This window comes from Channa argus, chromosome 1 (assembly GCF_033026475.1).
Source record: "Channa argus isolate prfri chromosome 1, Channa argus male v1.0, whole genome shotgun sequence".
Classification (NCBI taxonomy): domain Eukaryota; kingdom Metazoa; phylum Chordata; class Actinopteri; order Anabantiformes; family Channidae; genus Channa; species Channa argus.
In genome coordinates, this window is record NC_090197.1 from 17,597,801 (window position 1) to 17,611,110 (window position 13,310).

A 13,310-nucleotide genomic window follows, 5' to 3' on the forward strand; every position below is an offset into this window, starting at 1 on the left:
AAAAGTTGTTGACTCAAGTGCACACGTTGCCATGAACCATACATTAGTAACATAAAGCTTGGTTGATGTCAGGGCCAAAACTTTGCATTGTTCCGCTTCTGTTCTTTCTAAGCGTATAACAGTGAGCTAGTAGTGTTTGTTCTGAGCCCCTTTATTGACAGAAACTATGGATCTATCCTACTGTTTTCAGAAATAAGCATAACAGAACTCACCACTGAGGTGAGCGCCATCTGAAAGCTGTAGATGCGGGCTAGCCCGAAGTCGGCCAGTTTTATCTGTCCTCCGCTGGTGACCAGGATATTCTGGGGCTTCAGGTCACGGTGGACTACGCGGTGCGAGTGCAGGAAGTCCAGTCCCTGGAGCAGCTGATACATCATGTCCTAGAGTATAAAAGGAGCAGAGAAAGAGGATTGTTGTCAAAAAGTAGCAGTAGCAATACTGATCTTCTAAACCTTTAGAAACTGTACACTGTCACAACAGTAAAGATCAGTGGTATTTTTAAATGTAAGATTGAGCAAACAGCAGAGAGCAGATGGTTGAATTTATTATATTTATCACATGACTATAACTAGAATAACATTTTATATTAGTACTGCAGCCTTAGTCATCTTGCAAAAGTCAAAGACCAATGACTTCATGACCTCACACCTCTACTGCAACATTTGAGTAAATTTGTCAAACAAGGCAATAAAAAGGCCTGTATGAGAAGAGACTCCATTGAGACGTATAAAGGCTGAAGCACTGTGGTATGGAGGGAGTTAACTAGAGAAGGCCTTTGTCGTTTCGCACTGAATTTGGCAGATGTTTGATAACTCACACGCACGTGCACGTGCAAAGAGAGGCCCCACTCTGCACAAGGCTGGGTCTCTGTTTCTCCGCAGCTGTCCTGCTTGAGTTAATTGCCACGCACTGTCTTTAGATGCCCAAATACTGACCTCAGAAATGGCCATAAGTGCCACATCCAAGACACCCACACACAAAAGTAAGCTGGTGTGAACTGGAATCAACTATGTCAAGACTAGCTTAGACTTGTTCTTCTCAAACTGAAATACTGTCAAACAGGTCCAGCACCTGTAAACAAATAAGTCATAACAAAGAACTGTAGCCATGTAGTTTTGGCAGAGCTACAATTTTGATTGATTGATCAAATTAAGTCTAGGGAGAATGATTTTGGTTAAAAATGGATTCAATAAAAGTATTTATGATCATCTATTTAGTTAAAAAGCACACTGCAGCTTGGAAACAGGAACAGAAAAGAGACATCTGCAAATTGAAATGCAATTATTCTGGGTGTGTTGTGTCCAAGCCAGTAAAACCCCATGTAAAACATACACAGTGCATCCTATACATGTCCCCCCCCCCCAAACACACAGCCCTGAACCCACCGCCAGGACCTCACAAGCGACATGGACCTGTGCCCGAAGCTCTATTCACTTGCCGACCAGCTGGTGAGTGAGTCAAAGGGGTCTGCACACTCAAGCAGAAAACATTAGCAAACGGCGCGGGGCTGCTGTGCTGGCCACAGAGGCGGGGACACAGTGCCCCACACAGTACTGTAGAGACTGGGAGTGACGTATGTGTGTTTGTATACAAACCAAATGCCACCTTGTGTTAGTTCCCCATTTGCACCCCATATTCTCTGTGTGTACCTACGGCTGTCTAAGGGTGCATCTGCGTGTGTGTGTGTGTGTGTGTGTGTCTGTGGGGTGGGGGTTGGCAATGCACATGTGTGGGTGCCCTCTGACCAAGGCCTGGCAGGATGCATAAACAGACCTTCCTTTTTACATCTCCAACCAGCCATGACCTAGCAAGAAGGGAAGCATTGTGTGTGTGTGTGTGTGTGTGTGTGTGTGTGTGTGTTTGCGGAGAGGGGGGCTGACACAATAACTTGGCCCCTCCATCAGTTCCTCTCTGCTTTAAATAGCCATTTCACCATGCTTCCTTTCAGCAGCCTTTCCTAGTAAACACCAATTATCTCAGAACTGTGACTCTTCGACAAACACAAACAATCACTGCCTCCTTGGCCCAAGTGCCATCTTCTCTGCTGTATTAATTACCTCACATGTAAAATATCACCAGCTATGTTCAACACTTTAAAAACTTGCAACATAGCCTGTAATAGGTTCATGATTACAAACTGAACTGTTAAGTGAAATAGTAACCCTAAAACTAACTCAAAAGCGTAAGACCACATGTGACACAGACTGCACAAGTGGTCCATCTTCTAGCCTAACTCAAAGTTGATCTTAGAAGCGAAAAGAGCCTCAGGTCTCAATATACAACTGTCAACTGGCAGAACTTCAACCAAAAGCACAAATGACTTTGCCAACAAGAAACAAAATCAAACAAAAAGGCAGCAAATCTGACCCCAAAAAAGCAGGAGGACAAGCTGAAAAGTAGTGAGCCCTCTGCAAGATGCAGTCAAAACATGGCTTTCTGAGTGCACCTCCTTTTCTAATGCAAATGTACCAGAGGCAGCCATATTGTTTATTGTAGCTAGGCACAATATGAGACATCTGCCGGTTAGCGTAATTCCCTGCCCATGCTTCATTAACCTCCCCCTTTATGGGCCCACAGAATGGAGTTGTGGAAGCTTGGACCATGGTGGCGGAGGAGGGTGTGTGAGACCCAAGTGCTGGCCGGGCTGAGCAGCTCTGAGGCCGGGGCAGCCTGGCTGCTTGATGTCCTTCCAGCTCATTTGATTCCTGGAGGAGGGCCTCTTTCATCAATGACCATGTGGTGGGTCTTGAGTCTGAGTAAGGCTGAGTGGGTAGTGGAGGGGGGCAGGCGGGATGCCTGGTGCAGAGGGTAGACTAGCCTTAAGGCAAAGTATATTTTTTATCTTTAAATAAATGTTAACGTTTTCCTTGGCTTGAGGTCACTCGAGGGTGACACTCCAGGTATTGGGTACAGGTATACTAAATTTAAGAGAAGTTATTGTAACTGAAGCTTTGGGTGGGGGGGAAGAGGAATACATTGTGAGCTACTGTGCAGTATCCACTGTCCTAGAAATAACAAGGAATGGTTTGTGTCATCTTGTCACTGCATCATTGTCCTTTTTCTCTGGCCCTTCGACCCCCCCCTCCCCCTTCGTAAATGTAACTTGTTGGTAAATGGTGCTTCTTTATTTTTGTATCCGCAGAAACTACAGCACCAGATAATGTATCAACTTTAGCAAACCCTGGGAAAGCCTCAGGTGAGATCTACAACTCGTCTATGCTTGCACATCATCACACCAACATTACAGCTCTACAAAAAAACTTGCAAAAAAAAAAAAAACGGCCCTCAGGTGAATACCAGCAGTTACTCTAGCTTCCAGAACCTCTCAGTTTCAAATATGACACTTTAAACGGTAAGGCTCCACTGTCCAAAAATAGACATATGCCTCTTTAATATCGTAAACAATATAGCTACAGACCTTGGGGTGAAACATGATAGAGATTTCTGTGGGAAAGATTAAAAGTAAACAGTTACAGAGGAAAGGAGTTGGCAACACATTGGCTTCCGACCTTTTGGCAAAGTGAAAGTGGACACTCAGCGGATAGCGGCTGCGAGTTTGTACCTTCAATAGTATGGCTGGATTGATAGAGGAAGACTAACTGGGGAAATGTTTGGATTAAATTGAGTACCAAGTTTTAAACACAAAAGCAAGGACTTTTTAAATTTTGTGTCTCACATATGCACTTTTTTGGTCACCATCTGTAATACAGTGTAAAGTTGGAGCGTGAGGGCAGAGTGAAAATAGAGAAGGCAGGGAACCTCTAATTTGGGCCCATCTACCACATGTGTTGCCCTTCAAAACGCCCTGGTACCTCTGATGTTTCAGGGAACTGCACTCTGTCCTTCATGTCTTTGACCAAGAAAACTCTCTCAGTACCATATATAGACACCTGTGGCCATGCAATGTTCAAGCCACAGAGGATTGGCCACTAACATACATTTCAAATAGGACCTGAAAGCAGTGCTATAACTTGTTTTGAAATCCATATACAGATGTTATTTACATCTTTCTTAAAAACAAAGCAATGTCATTTTTTTGTTTTTGTTATACAGGTTACACTGTTTGTTTTCCCGAGTGCTTGTAGATCACGTCGGCAGTTGTTACCTTGATGGTTTCAGGTGGTACTCCAGGGTCAGGAGCCTTCTCAAGATACGTGGTCAGGTCCTGATCCACATGCTCAAAGACAAGAGTGAGTTTGGTTTCTCGGTCAGTCCGAGAGACTGTACACACATCAAACAACCTGGAAGAAGAGGAGCAGGTGGAAGAGATCAATGCAGTTGATTTAATGAGGTCTTGGTTGATTTACGTCATGGTGCAGCAAAGCTTCACACAGACTAATATAGGAAAATTTCTCCCCTTCTTTAATATGCAGCCATTATAATACTTGAAAAATGGGTTCCATTTAAAATCGCTCCCTTATTCATTCCTTCAATTTTCCCTTCATGATAATTTGTCTCAGAAGTGCAATATCTACTACAGAATAGTTTTTATTCAACAGCGCAAGACTAAACGTTGTTGGACAATCACATATACTGAAGGAAAGTAAATACACTGCACTCTTAAGCAAACAGGGAGTGATTTTTGACAAAGCAATAGAGTTGTCAAACATAGGTGTAAATAGTGGCATTAATAATGACTGAAAAGACTACAACATCTACATGTACTAAAGTTCTCAATGCTATTTGTTACAGCTCTGGGTTTCCTGCGATAAAAGGATCAATTGATAGAAAAAAATAACAGCACACGGGAAATGTCATCTTGCATTTCTCATTTTACTTTCTGAAAGATCTTAATTGTGTTTTAGAAAAGAATATTCTACAGAATACCCTCAACCTCTGAAGATGTCTTCTTTGTGGATGGTCAGGAAAACATAATGCATCTTAAATCATATGTCGTAGACCAGAAACCTGACCCTGGACCCTCTGCTCTCAGTATTTTTTTTAATCCTAAAGCAACTTGACTAGACACACTTCAGAATTATCACATCCTGGGGGTTAGTCTTAAAAAGTCCATTAGTTTTATGCAATGCCTTTATGGTTTTGTTTCCCCAGGGAACTAACTAAGACCAAAAATCCAGATTATGCTGGCCAAACCGTCATGGCAGACTCTGTTGAAAAGCTGAAATAAAGCTATGCAGTATGTCCTCCTCAAAGAGCTGGAGACCACAAGCAGCATTCCTCAAGGGGCACTATGACAACTCCTGTTGCACTACGGAAAGTGGAATAGAGCTGATGCAAAGGCAGCACCTTTCATCAAGACAACAGGGGAGACAAGGGAAGCCCTGATAGATCTCCATCAGACACGTGTTGGCAGAACGTTTTATAAAAGGAATGTATGCTGTAATTACGTTACCTTCCAGTATCTCATTATCATCTTTATGTGCATGAGAATGAACTGGTATATGACTTCTAATAGTTTAAGTCCATTGGCTACAAAACACTAGGAGAAATATTTGTCTCCCATTACATGGACTTTGGTTTAACCACAAGCTACATCTACATTATTCTTATGCATGAAACAATGATGATAAACTAAAGAAGGATCTACCCTGTCGAACTTTTTAGAATGTAAACCCATTATGGGTTTTTCTTACAAACCTATCAAGTTTAGTTAGCACTAAAATTTCATCTCAAATCATAGATTGATTTAATATGTGCTTCTTAATACAAATATTAATTTATAATCATACTAGCCAATGTCACATCAACACTACCAGGGAAGGTGCTGTTATAACTCCAAGTAGCTAATCTACTGTACATATGCGGTTTGAAATTAAAGCATGGAAAGAAATGACTAAATGTCTCTGGAAACTCGTCATTTGTATCCAGCAAGGTATCATGCATTCAAGCCAGTACAACTATAATCAGTGGACTGCTGGAGCCCGAGTAGTGAGCAAGAAGTGATTTGTTCAAAGAATTAAAACTGTGCGTGATGTCACCGGATAGAAGGCGCCCTCCTCTTGAAGCACTGGGGTTAAACGCTCCTCACAGCTCGATTGTTGGGCTACAATGGGCGCTCTCAGCAGACACTAAACATATGGAATGAATAATGGGCCTCATTACAAACATCCAGGGGTTGCCTAGAGTCACACACAAGTCCCACAATGCACTCTTCCTGGCCTGAGCTGCTTAGTAATACAGGCTGGCTAAACTAAAAGACATTGAGGTTCCTTTGATGATACAATGAGCCTGACAGTTTGCACTCTCAAACCAACTTATTTGACCAAATGCTACTGCATATTCCCTCAACTCTTGGCTTCAGAGAAGAGCACGAACTCCCACTAAATAAAACTCACCTATGGCAACGGTAATACTTGCTGACGTATTTGTTTTCCAGGGAGAACAAAACCCATTGTGATCCCATTAAGAGTAAACTATGACCATTATCCTCCATTATACATTGATGCACAGGGGAATTATTGTCAGAGGCACAAGGGCACTAGCCATGTTTCTAAAATACCCATTTAAAACTTCCCTTTCAATCCCAAAGCACTCAATATTCCATAATAAAATGAGTACCAAGGACAGACCTTGGCTTGTGCCAACACATGACGCATTTTCTGACCAATGACCTCAGAGTGAACAATTCATTACAAAACTGAAAGAAAATGACCTCTGTTTGCAGAGCAGAGAGAAGGAACATTAGTATGAGCCTTGTGTTTTAAATGGTTTCTTTAAATCCAGTCAGAATTACAGGAACTGGGCAAGTTGGTGTTCTGCTCTTAGGAGGCACAGGTCAGCACAGATGGGCACTAAAAGTAATGATATGAAAACAAAGTACATAATGTATTTTAATTAGCTGTATGTTCACTTTAAAAAGATTACAAACTGCATAGCTCATAGTGACCACAGGTAATTTTAATATTTTACATTACTCAGCTTGGGAACAAACTCGCTGGGGGTGAACTGTTCTAAACTCAACCTTGCCTTTACAGCTTTATCAATTTGTGGATTAATTGACTAACAGTAAATTAACAGCAATACTATAACACTACTAATTTGTCTTTTATCTAAAAAAAAAAAAAAAAGCCTAAAATACCAAATCACTGGTTGTTGCTTCAAAAATATGTAAATAAACTAAACTTCAATAAACTTCATAAAATAAACTTCAATAGCAGTTGGTCAAAGCAAAAACAAGCAATACATTGACTTTAGGAGGCTGTTTTAGATGTGATTAAATCAAGAAAATAATCATTTGATAAGTAATGAAAGATCATTGCTAGCTTTAGCTGCACAAATTCACTTACAATTGAGCAATAATTTGCTAAAAGCTCTTTAAAAATGCTATATGAGTAAACCCTGTGGTTGGAATATATGCATCTAGAAAGACGACGTATAATTTGTCTTTAAGGCAGTGCTGACTTATTTATAAAGCTGAGAGGAGATTAACATTTTAGATATGTGCATGAGGTGGATCAATGTGATTGGAGCTGACCAATAGTTGTGAACAGGAGGTGGGGTTTTAAATCAGACTGAATGCTACCAATGTAGACAGGGAAAATGGAGAATTATGGTCCGACAGGTGTGCAATTGGCTCCTGACAGTAGCAGGAACAAATTGTTATGCAACTCATGCTTCTCATATTGTCAGCAGAAAACGGTTAAGAGGACTTCTGCTAGAAACTGTGGACATGTGTGAGTGCAGGCCTACCCTAAAGGTCATATGAGGCAGCGTGTTTGCCACCAGAGACCATTAAAAGGAAGTAGCATGTGTCTCAGTCTTGCACTCAAAATTTCACACTCAGACTCGCTTACTCTCATACACACAAACACAGATGCATGCATAAATATACGTGTGCAAACGTTGTCACGTGCACCAGTCTGCCCACCTTTACCCCTTTATTTACCTGACAACATTGGGGTGATCAAAGGCTTCAAGCTGCCTCAGTACCGCCACCTCCCGGATGGTGGAGAGAGGCATCCCCTCCTCCTCCGTCTGGACACGAACTCTTTTTAGGGCTACAAAGCGTCCCCCGTTCTTCAAATCTCTTGCCTTGTACACCTTCCCATAGGCGCCTTCACCAATCTCGGCCACTGGCTCATATTGAGTACCAATACTTTCTCTGTCCATTTTTGCAGATCTTTTTTTCCCTCCTCCTCTCTTGCTGAAAATATTGCGGGGAATCCCGGCGAGGGTGGCGAGTCAGAGAGTTTCTCACAAAGGCATATTCACAGAAGAAAGTTGGCACATGCAATGCCTAGATGACAGGGAGACACAGATGGAGGAAAGCACCATCTTGGTCAGATTTAGTCAAAGTGTGCTCCAGGCAGGCAATAACAGGGTTGTCATCATGTTTTATTCCGACTATCAACACAGCAGCGTTGCGTCCCAACTTCCACTCCTCCTCCTATTACGCATAGCAGCTCATGTCCTCCTACTTCTAGCACAAAGTAATGTCAAATAATTTCAAATAACCATAAATTGCCTCTTTTTAACCAGCTGTGCATTAAATAAGCCGTCTTGCACATGTATTGATTTAACCCAAATATAATGTTGTTGGAAGTGCTGTTCATTTGGGCTCATGCACCATGAAAGGAAATTAAACATTCATAAACAAGACGCGTAAAAGAAATTTAAAAAAAATGAAAGCACAAACCTGCATTACCCAGCTGTTTAGCTCAGTAAACCAATAATTTAAGTACTTTCCCTGACTTGTGTTTGTCAGCGTTTCTGTTTGAGGCGACGCAAACCTGTCGAGCACGTGGCTTTGCTGATTGCATTGTCTGAACTTCCTACAGCAACAGTCCTTTTAAAACACTGCAAAACTCGCTTTTCGTGTCTCAGATTGTTCTAAATGTGTAAAACAACGCAGGGGCAGAGTTTTAAAGACGTTTTCATTAGCTCTTATTGCGTCCTCGATTTTTTTCTAATTTAATTCTGCATGGACATAAATTGTCCAATTATAATACATTCTAGCAAATCAGAGAAGTGCTCATTTCCGTTTTTAAATATTGTTGCAATGTAAAGCAACGTTCTCAACTTCATGGTGACATTTTGGTATAAAATTCTGCACAAACCCCCCGTTACTGTTTACCTTGTTTTATGGCGTCAAGAAAGTGTAACGTCGGCATGTCCGATAAATTGCTGAGGAGGCATTCGTGTGTCGGATAAAATGTCCTGCATCAAACGCATCCCTGTCCACTGTCCACCATGCGGGGGCCACACAGGTAGTTGGACGGTGCAGGCTCTAACCCCCCATCGCTTAGACTGCACCAACCCAAGCAGAAGCACTCAACCAAGGGGGGAGGAGGAGGAGGAGGAGGGAGGTGGAGGGTTGAACGAAAACTTGCGCACACACTTGCAATGGGGGGGCGGGGGGGTGAGAGATTGGTAGGCGGTTTGGGGGGGGGTCATAGGACAAAAGCAAACGCGTGATAAAGCCCTCCAAAACCACGCTCTTCTTTGGATTTTTTCATTTCTTCTTTTTTTTCTTCCATATATCCCCGGATAGGACTATGCAACTACAGCCCCGCTCGCCAGTGTGAGCTCCGTCTCTGCCTGGCTTTCCCACGCCGGCTGAATGTGGCCTGACCCCCTTCAGAGAGGTTTGACAAGGAGCGGGGACATTTCCGCATTCCTCCCCGACTACAAAGGCACACCGCCTTCTTTTTTGCTCTGCTCGGCCTCCTCGGTGCTTTACCATTCATAGTCCTCTCCGCGGGTTTTGTCTTCTGTGGCAAAACCGGGAGCGCCACTGGAATCGGGGAAGGGGGAGATGAGGTTTATTGGATGGACGGACACACTATCTGTCTCGCTCAAACTATTGAGGACCTCCTGTTGCACAAAGTGCCTGCGGCGATGCAGTGTGACCATCAAGGCCCGGATGATCATGAGGGGTCAGGTTCAAGGCCCGGTGTTTTGATCTTTGGCAGGGGGCCACCACAGGCGTTATGGCCATGTGGACTACTAGATGGCATTTTATTTAAATTGTAGAAATTGTTTTGAAAATTTTGCAAAGCAGCATCGTCTTCATCATCATCTCAGGGTATACCTTTGGTTAATTTAACAGCAGTTTCAGAAATCAAGATTTCTGCAATTGAATTCATTACAAGTACACAAAATAATGATAATAACTAGAAGAAAATATAGCCTAATAATAATACAGCTTGCTATAATCTTAAAATCAAATTACTTAAAAATGTCACTTGTTCATTTAAGTCTTAAATAAATTTATTCAGGCTAAAACTGCAAATTTAAATGTCCACTATTTAAACCAAAAATGAAACATTTAAATATCTTTTAGTTCTTCCAGTTCTGTTAAATTTATTAATTGTATATTTTGTATATTTAATTTTCTATATTTTGATTAGTTTTATTTTATTTTCTTCAACCTTGTTTACATTTCTACATTTATAGGTGTACATGTTCTGTCTGAACACACATCTTCAAGCTCTCAGATAAAGTTTGTATTTTACATTTTTTTTCTCTTTGATACTCTTTCAGACACGGTTCAGACTTGACAAGACTTGATGTCAGATTATCTCAATGAATAGCCAGTTACAGGCTTGTTACCAGGCTCTATTATCATATTATTATCATAACTTCATTGCATGGCAGGTATTAGAGATTCAGAAGATCAGAGAAAGGGCATTTCCCCAGTGATATGATTTACATGCAAACCCATCTTTCGCGAATCCAATGATTTGCAGTGAAAAGGTGAAACTCCAGGGGATAATGACATGGAAGTATGTGTGGTAACTGCACTTTATAGGCAAACCCACACTTAAACCATTTGCATCACAAAGCACACGGTGCAGTGTCCCAGTGTACCAATTACTGTATATGTGAGCATTTACATTTTTTCCATCATCATTGTTTATGTGAAATAAGCTTTGAGAGCCATCACCCAGATTGAATACATTAGCATATATTCTTGTTATTTAGTTAGAGAACAAACCAATTAGACTGGTTGTGTAAGGTGTAAAGATGAAAAAGAGAATTCAAACATTCACACACTCACACATATTCTGAAACTGCCTGATTTTTTTTTGTACAATCTCCAGCAACAGTTATTGATCAGTAGCATTTTCAAAGGTTTCCACAGTGTGCGTTTGCTTTCTGTTTATCTTAATAAAGCGCATTAACAGGATGATCCGTGCACATAATGTTCTGGAAACAGCACTATAACAGTATCATTTGATGTTTAACCCTGTGCTAATCTGGAGTTACTAAATTACTAATACGAATGGTAGCATCCTGCTTTTGATTTCCAGGAAAATCTGGACGAGATAAAATATTAAACAATTTTGATACATCTACTTTAGCTGATTGTCTAGTGAACCATTTTGGAGTTTTATGATTGGTGAAAAACATGCAGGCACGTGTGGTGTGTTATTTAGTAAGCAATCAGGTCTTTTAGTAAAATCATTGAAATCCTTTATTACGTCCTAAATTCAACACTTTTGACAATACTACTTACTTTTTTTAATGATATTTATTTTTTCTCAAATTTATTCTATTTTGCAAACATTTTAATAACTTTATTTATGTCTGTCTCTATTTTTTTTAAAAATACAATTATCTTAGATGTTTAAATATGTCTTTTTGATGGAACTGACAACCAATGACCAGGTTTCCAAAGAAGGAACATGTACTAACACTGATGCTGATCTTTTTACACTGGCTCCCTAAAAAAATCTAGATTCTGTGAACACATAGAGCCCTACATGATTAGGCACCTGAGTACACTGGAAATCTATTCCAACTGTTCGTCACTGCTCACAGGTCCTCTCATCAGGGCTTGTAAGACGTTCCTATCATCACACTCAAAACTAAAGGGTAATGTGCTTTTGAACATTCTGTCCCGTTGGACTCAAGATTTCTGGACTTTTAAAAAATCCGACCCATTTGTTTAGACTTGATCTTGAGTAGTGACTGTGCCCTTATACTGTATGTTTTTCGATTTTTGCCTTTTGTCTACTTTATTTTTTTTGTATTGTACACTTGAACACTAAACACTTTGCAACATCCAATCTAGAAAGATACTTATTAAACTTTACTTACTTAACTGAAACAAGTCTTGGACAGGTACTGTGTTTTAATAAGTGCTAACAAAGTCTGGGGACAACTGTTTTAAGCTTTAATAAATATTTAAATGTAAAATATTTATTAAATGTACTACTTTGGGATAAATTTACTGGTGAAAATCAGACATCTAAGTATAAATAGCCAGGTAAGCTAGATGTTTCTCAGGAATAAATTCCAGTACAGTTTGAGAGATTGTACTTAATTACTTTTACCTGATCACTCCAACACAAATGGTTTCAGTCTTTCTAAAAGTAGCTCCCAGAGATGTTTTAGGATCAGTCATTAATGAAACTTTTAACAGCCACAAACGATGAATGACAATACAAGTTGGTGCAAATTCAAACACTTCAACTGACATTTCAGTCCAGTATTCCTGAGAATCTGATAATGGCAGCCATAGGGTGCAGGAATGCTGCTCGACTGAGCCACTCCTTTAAACCTTATTATAACATGATACCAAATAAAGGTGTTTTTTTCTGTCAATATCTGAACAGGGCAGTCATATATTGACCAGTATGGCTCGCCCACACAGTTTTGTCGGTATGGACAGTATGGTAATCACTTCTGTATGCTTGAATGTTGCTGTAATCTATAGGACTGTAGAAAGTGTCTTGTTGCAGCATTCGCCAGGATTAAATGGAACCAGATAGGAAATCTAATAGCAATAACACCCCCATCAGCAGAGAACACAGCAAACATTATCAATTGTGAGGACAGAGATGCCTCATTTAATGGCTTTCTTTCTTGTTTGCATTTATCGCACTTTATTGGGCTAGTGTTCGATATTGTTTTATTAAATTGAGACCAGCAAGTGAAAGCAGATACACAAACACACACAAGTATTTCAGTAACAAAAACAACAAAAGTGTCATATTAAAGAACAGAACATATTGAGGTGATTTATGTATTTATTTGGCCACATAGGGCAGAGTAACACCTTTTAAAGTCATTATGGCAGACTTGCTTACAAACAATTGTTTGAACACACATTTACACTGACTAACCACAACATCGAATCCCGCTTCTGGAATGGACAAAATGCTGGCCTTAATGGACAGGTGTCAAAACGCAGCTGTGTATGAGGCAGCATCGCTGCAGACTTGTCAGAACATATGAGTTGACCCCTGCCCATCACAAAATTAACATCAGCAGTATTTATTGTTGTGATGGGTGTGTGCAGCATATCTATAAACACAGAAAATCAAGAATTTCTTTGATTAAAAAGGGGATCAGCTGAACTCATCAGACATGGCAACGCAGCTTATTAGAGTCATAAAGTGCAG

General features: G+C 40.5%; 1 protein-coding gene across 2 annotated transcripts in view; it reads right to left on the reverse strand.

Annotated features, from left to right (window-relative positions):
* Positions 1 to 9,504, reverse strand: part of cdk6 (cyclin dependent kinase 6) — a 31,973-nt gene extending 22,469 nt beyond the window's left edge. Inside the window, exons 1-4 of one of the 2 annotated variants that reach the window (XM_067503445.1) lie at positions 9,035 to 9,504; positions 7,847 to 8,197; positions 4,106 to 4,241; positions 213 to 380 (exon numbers count right to left, since the gene is read on the reverse strand). In XM_067503445.1, the coding sequence (XP_067359546.1) occupies positions 213 to 380; positions 4,106 to 4,241; positions 7,847 to 8,070 (528 nt within the window). In that variant the 5' untranslated portion in view covers positions 8,071 to 8,197; positions 9,035 to 9,504. Of the gene's footprint in view, positions 1 to 212; positions 381 to 4,105; positions 4,242 to 7,846; positions 8,990 to 9,034 lie in introns of those variants that run through there. The other variant, XM_067503453.1, reaches the window with a different exon arrangement.
* Between the last annotated feature and the right edge of the window lie 3,806 nt (positions 9,505 to 13,310).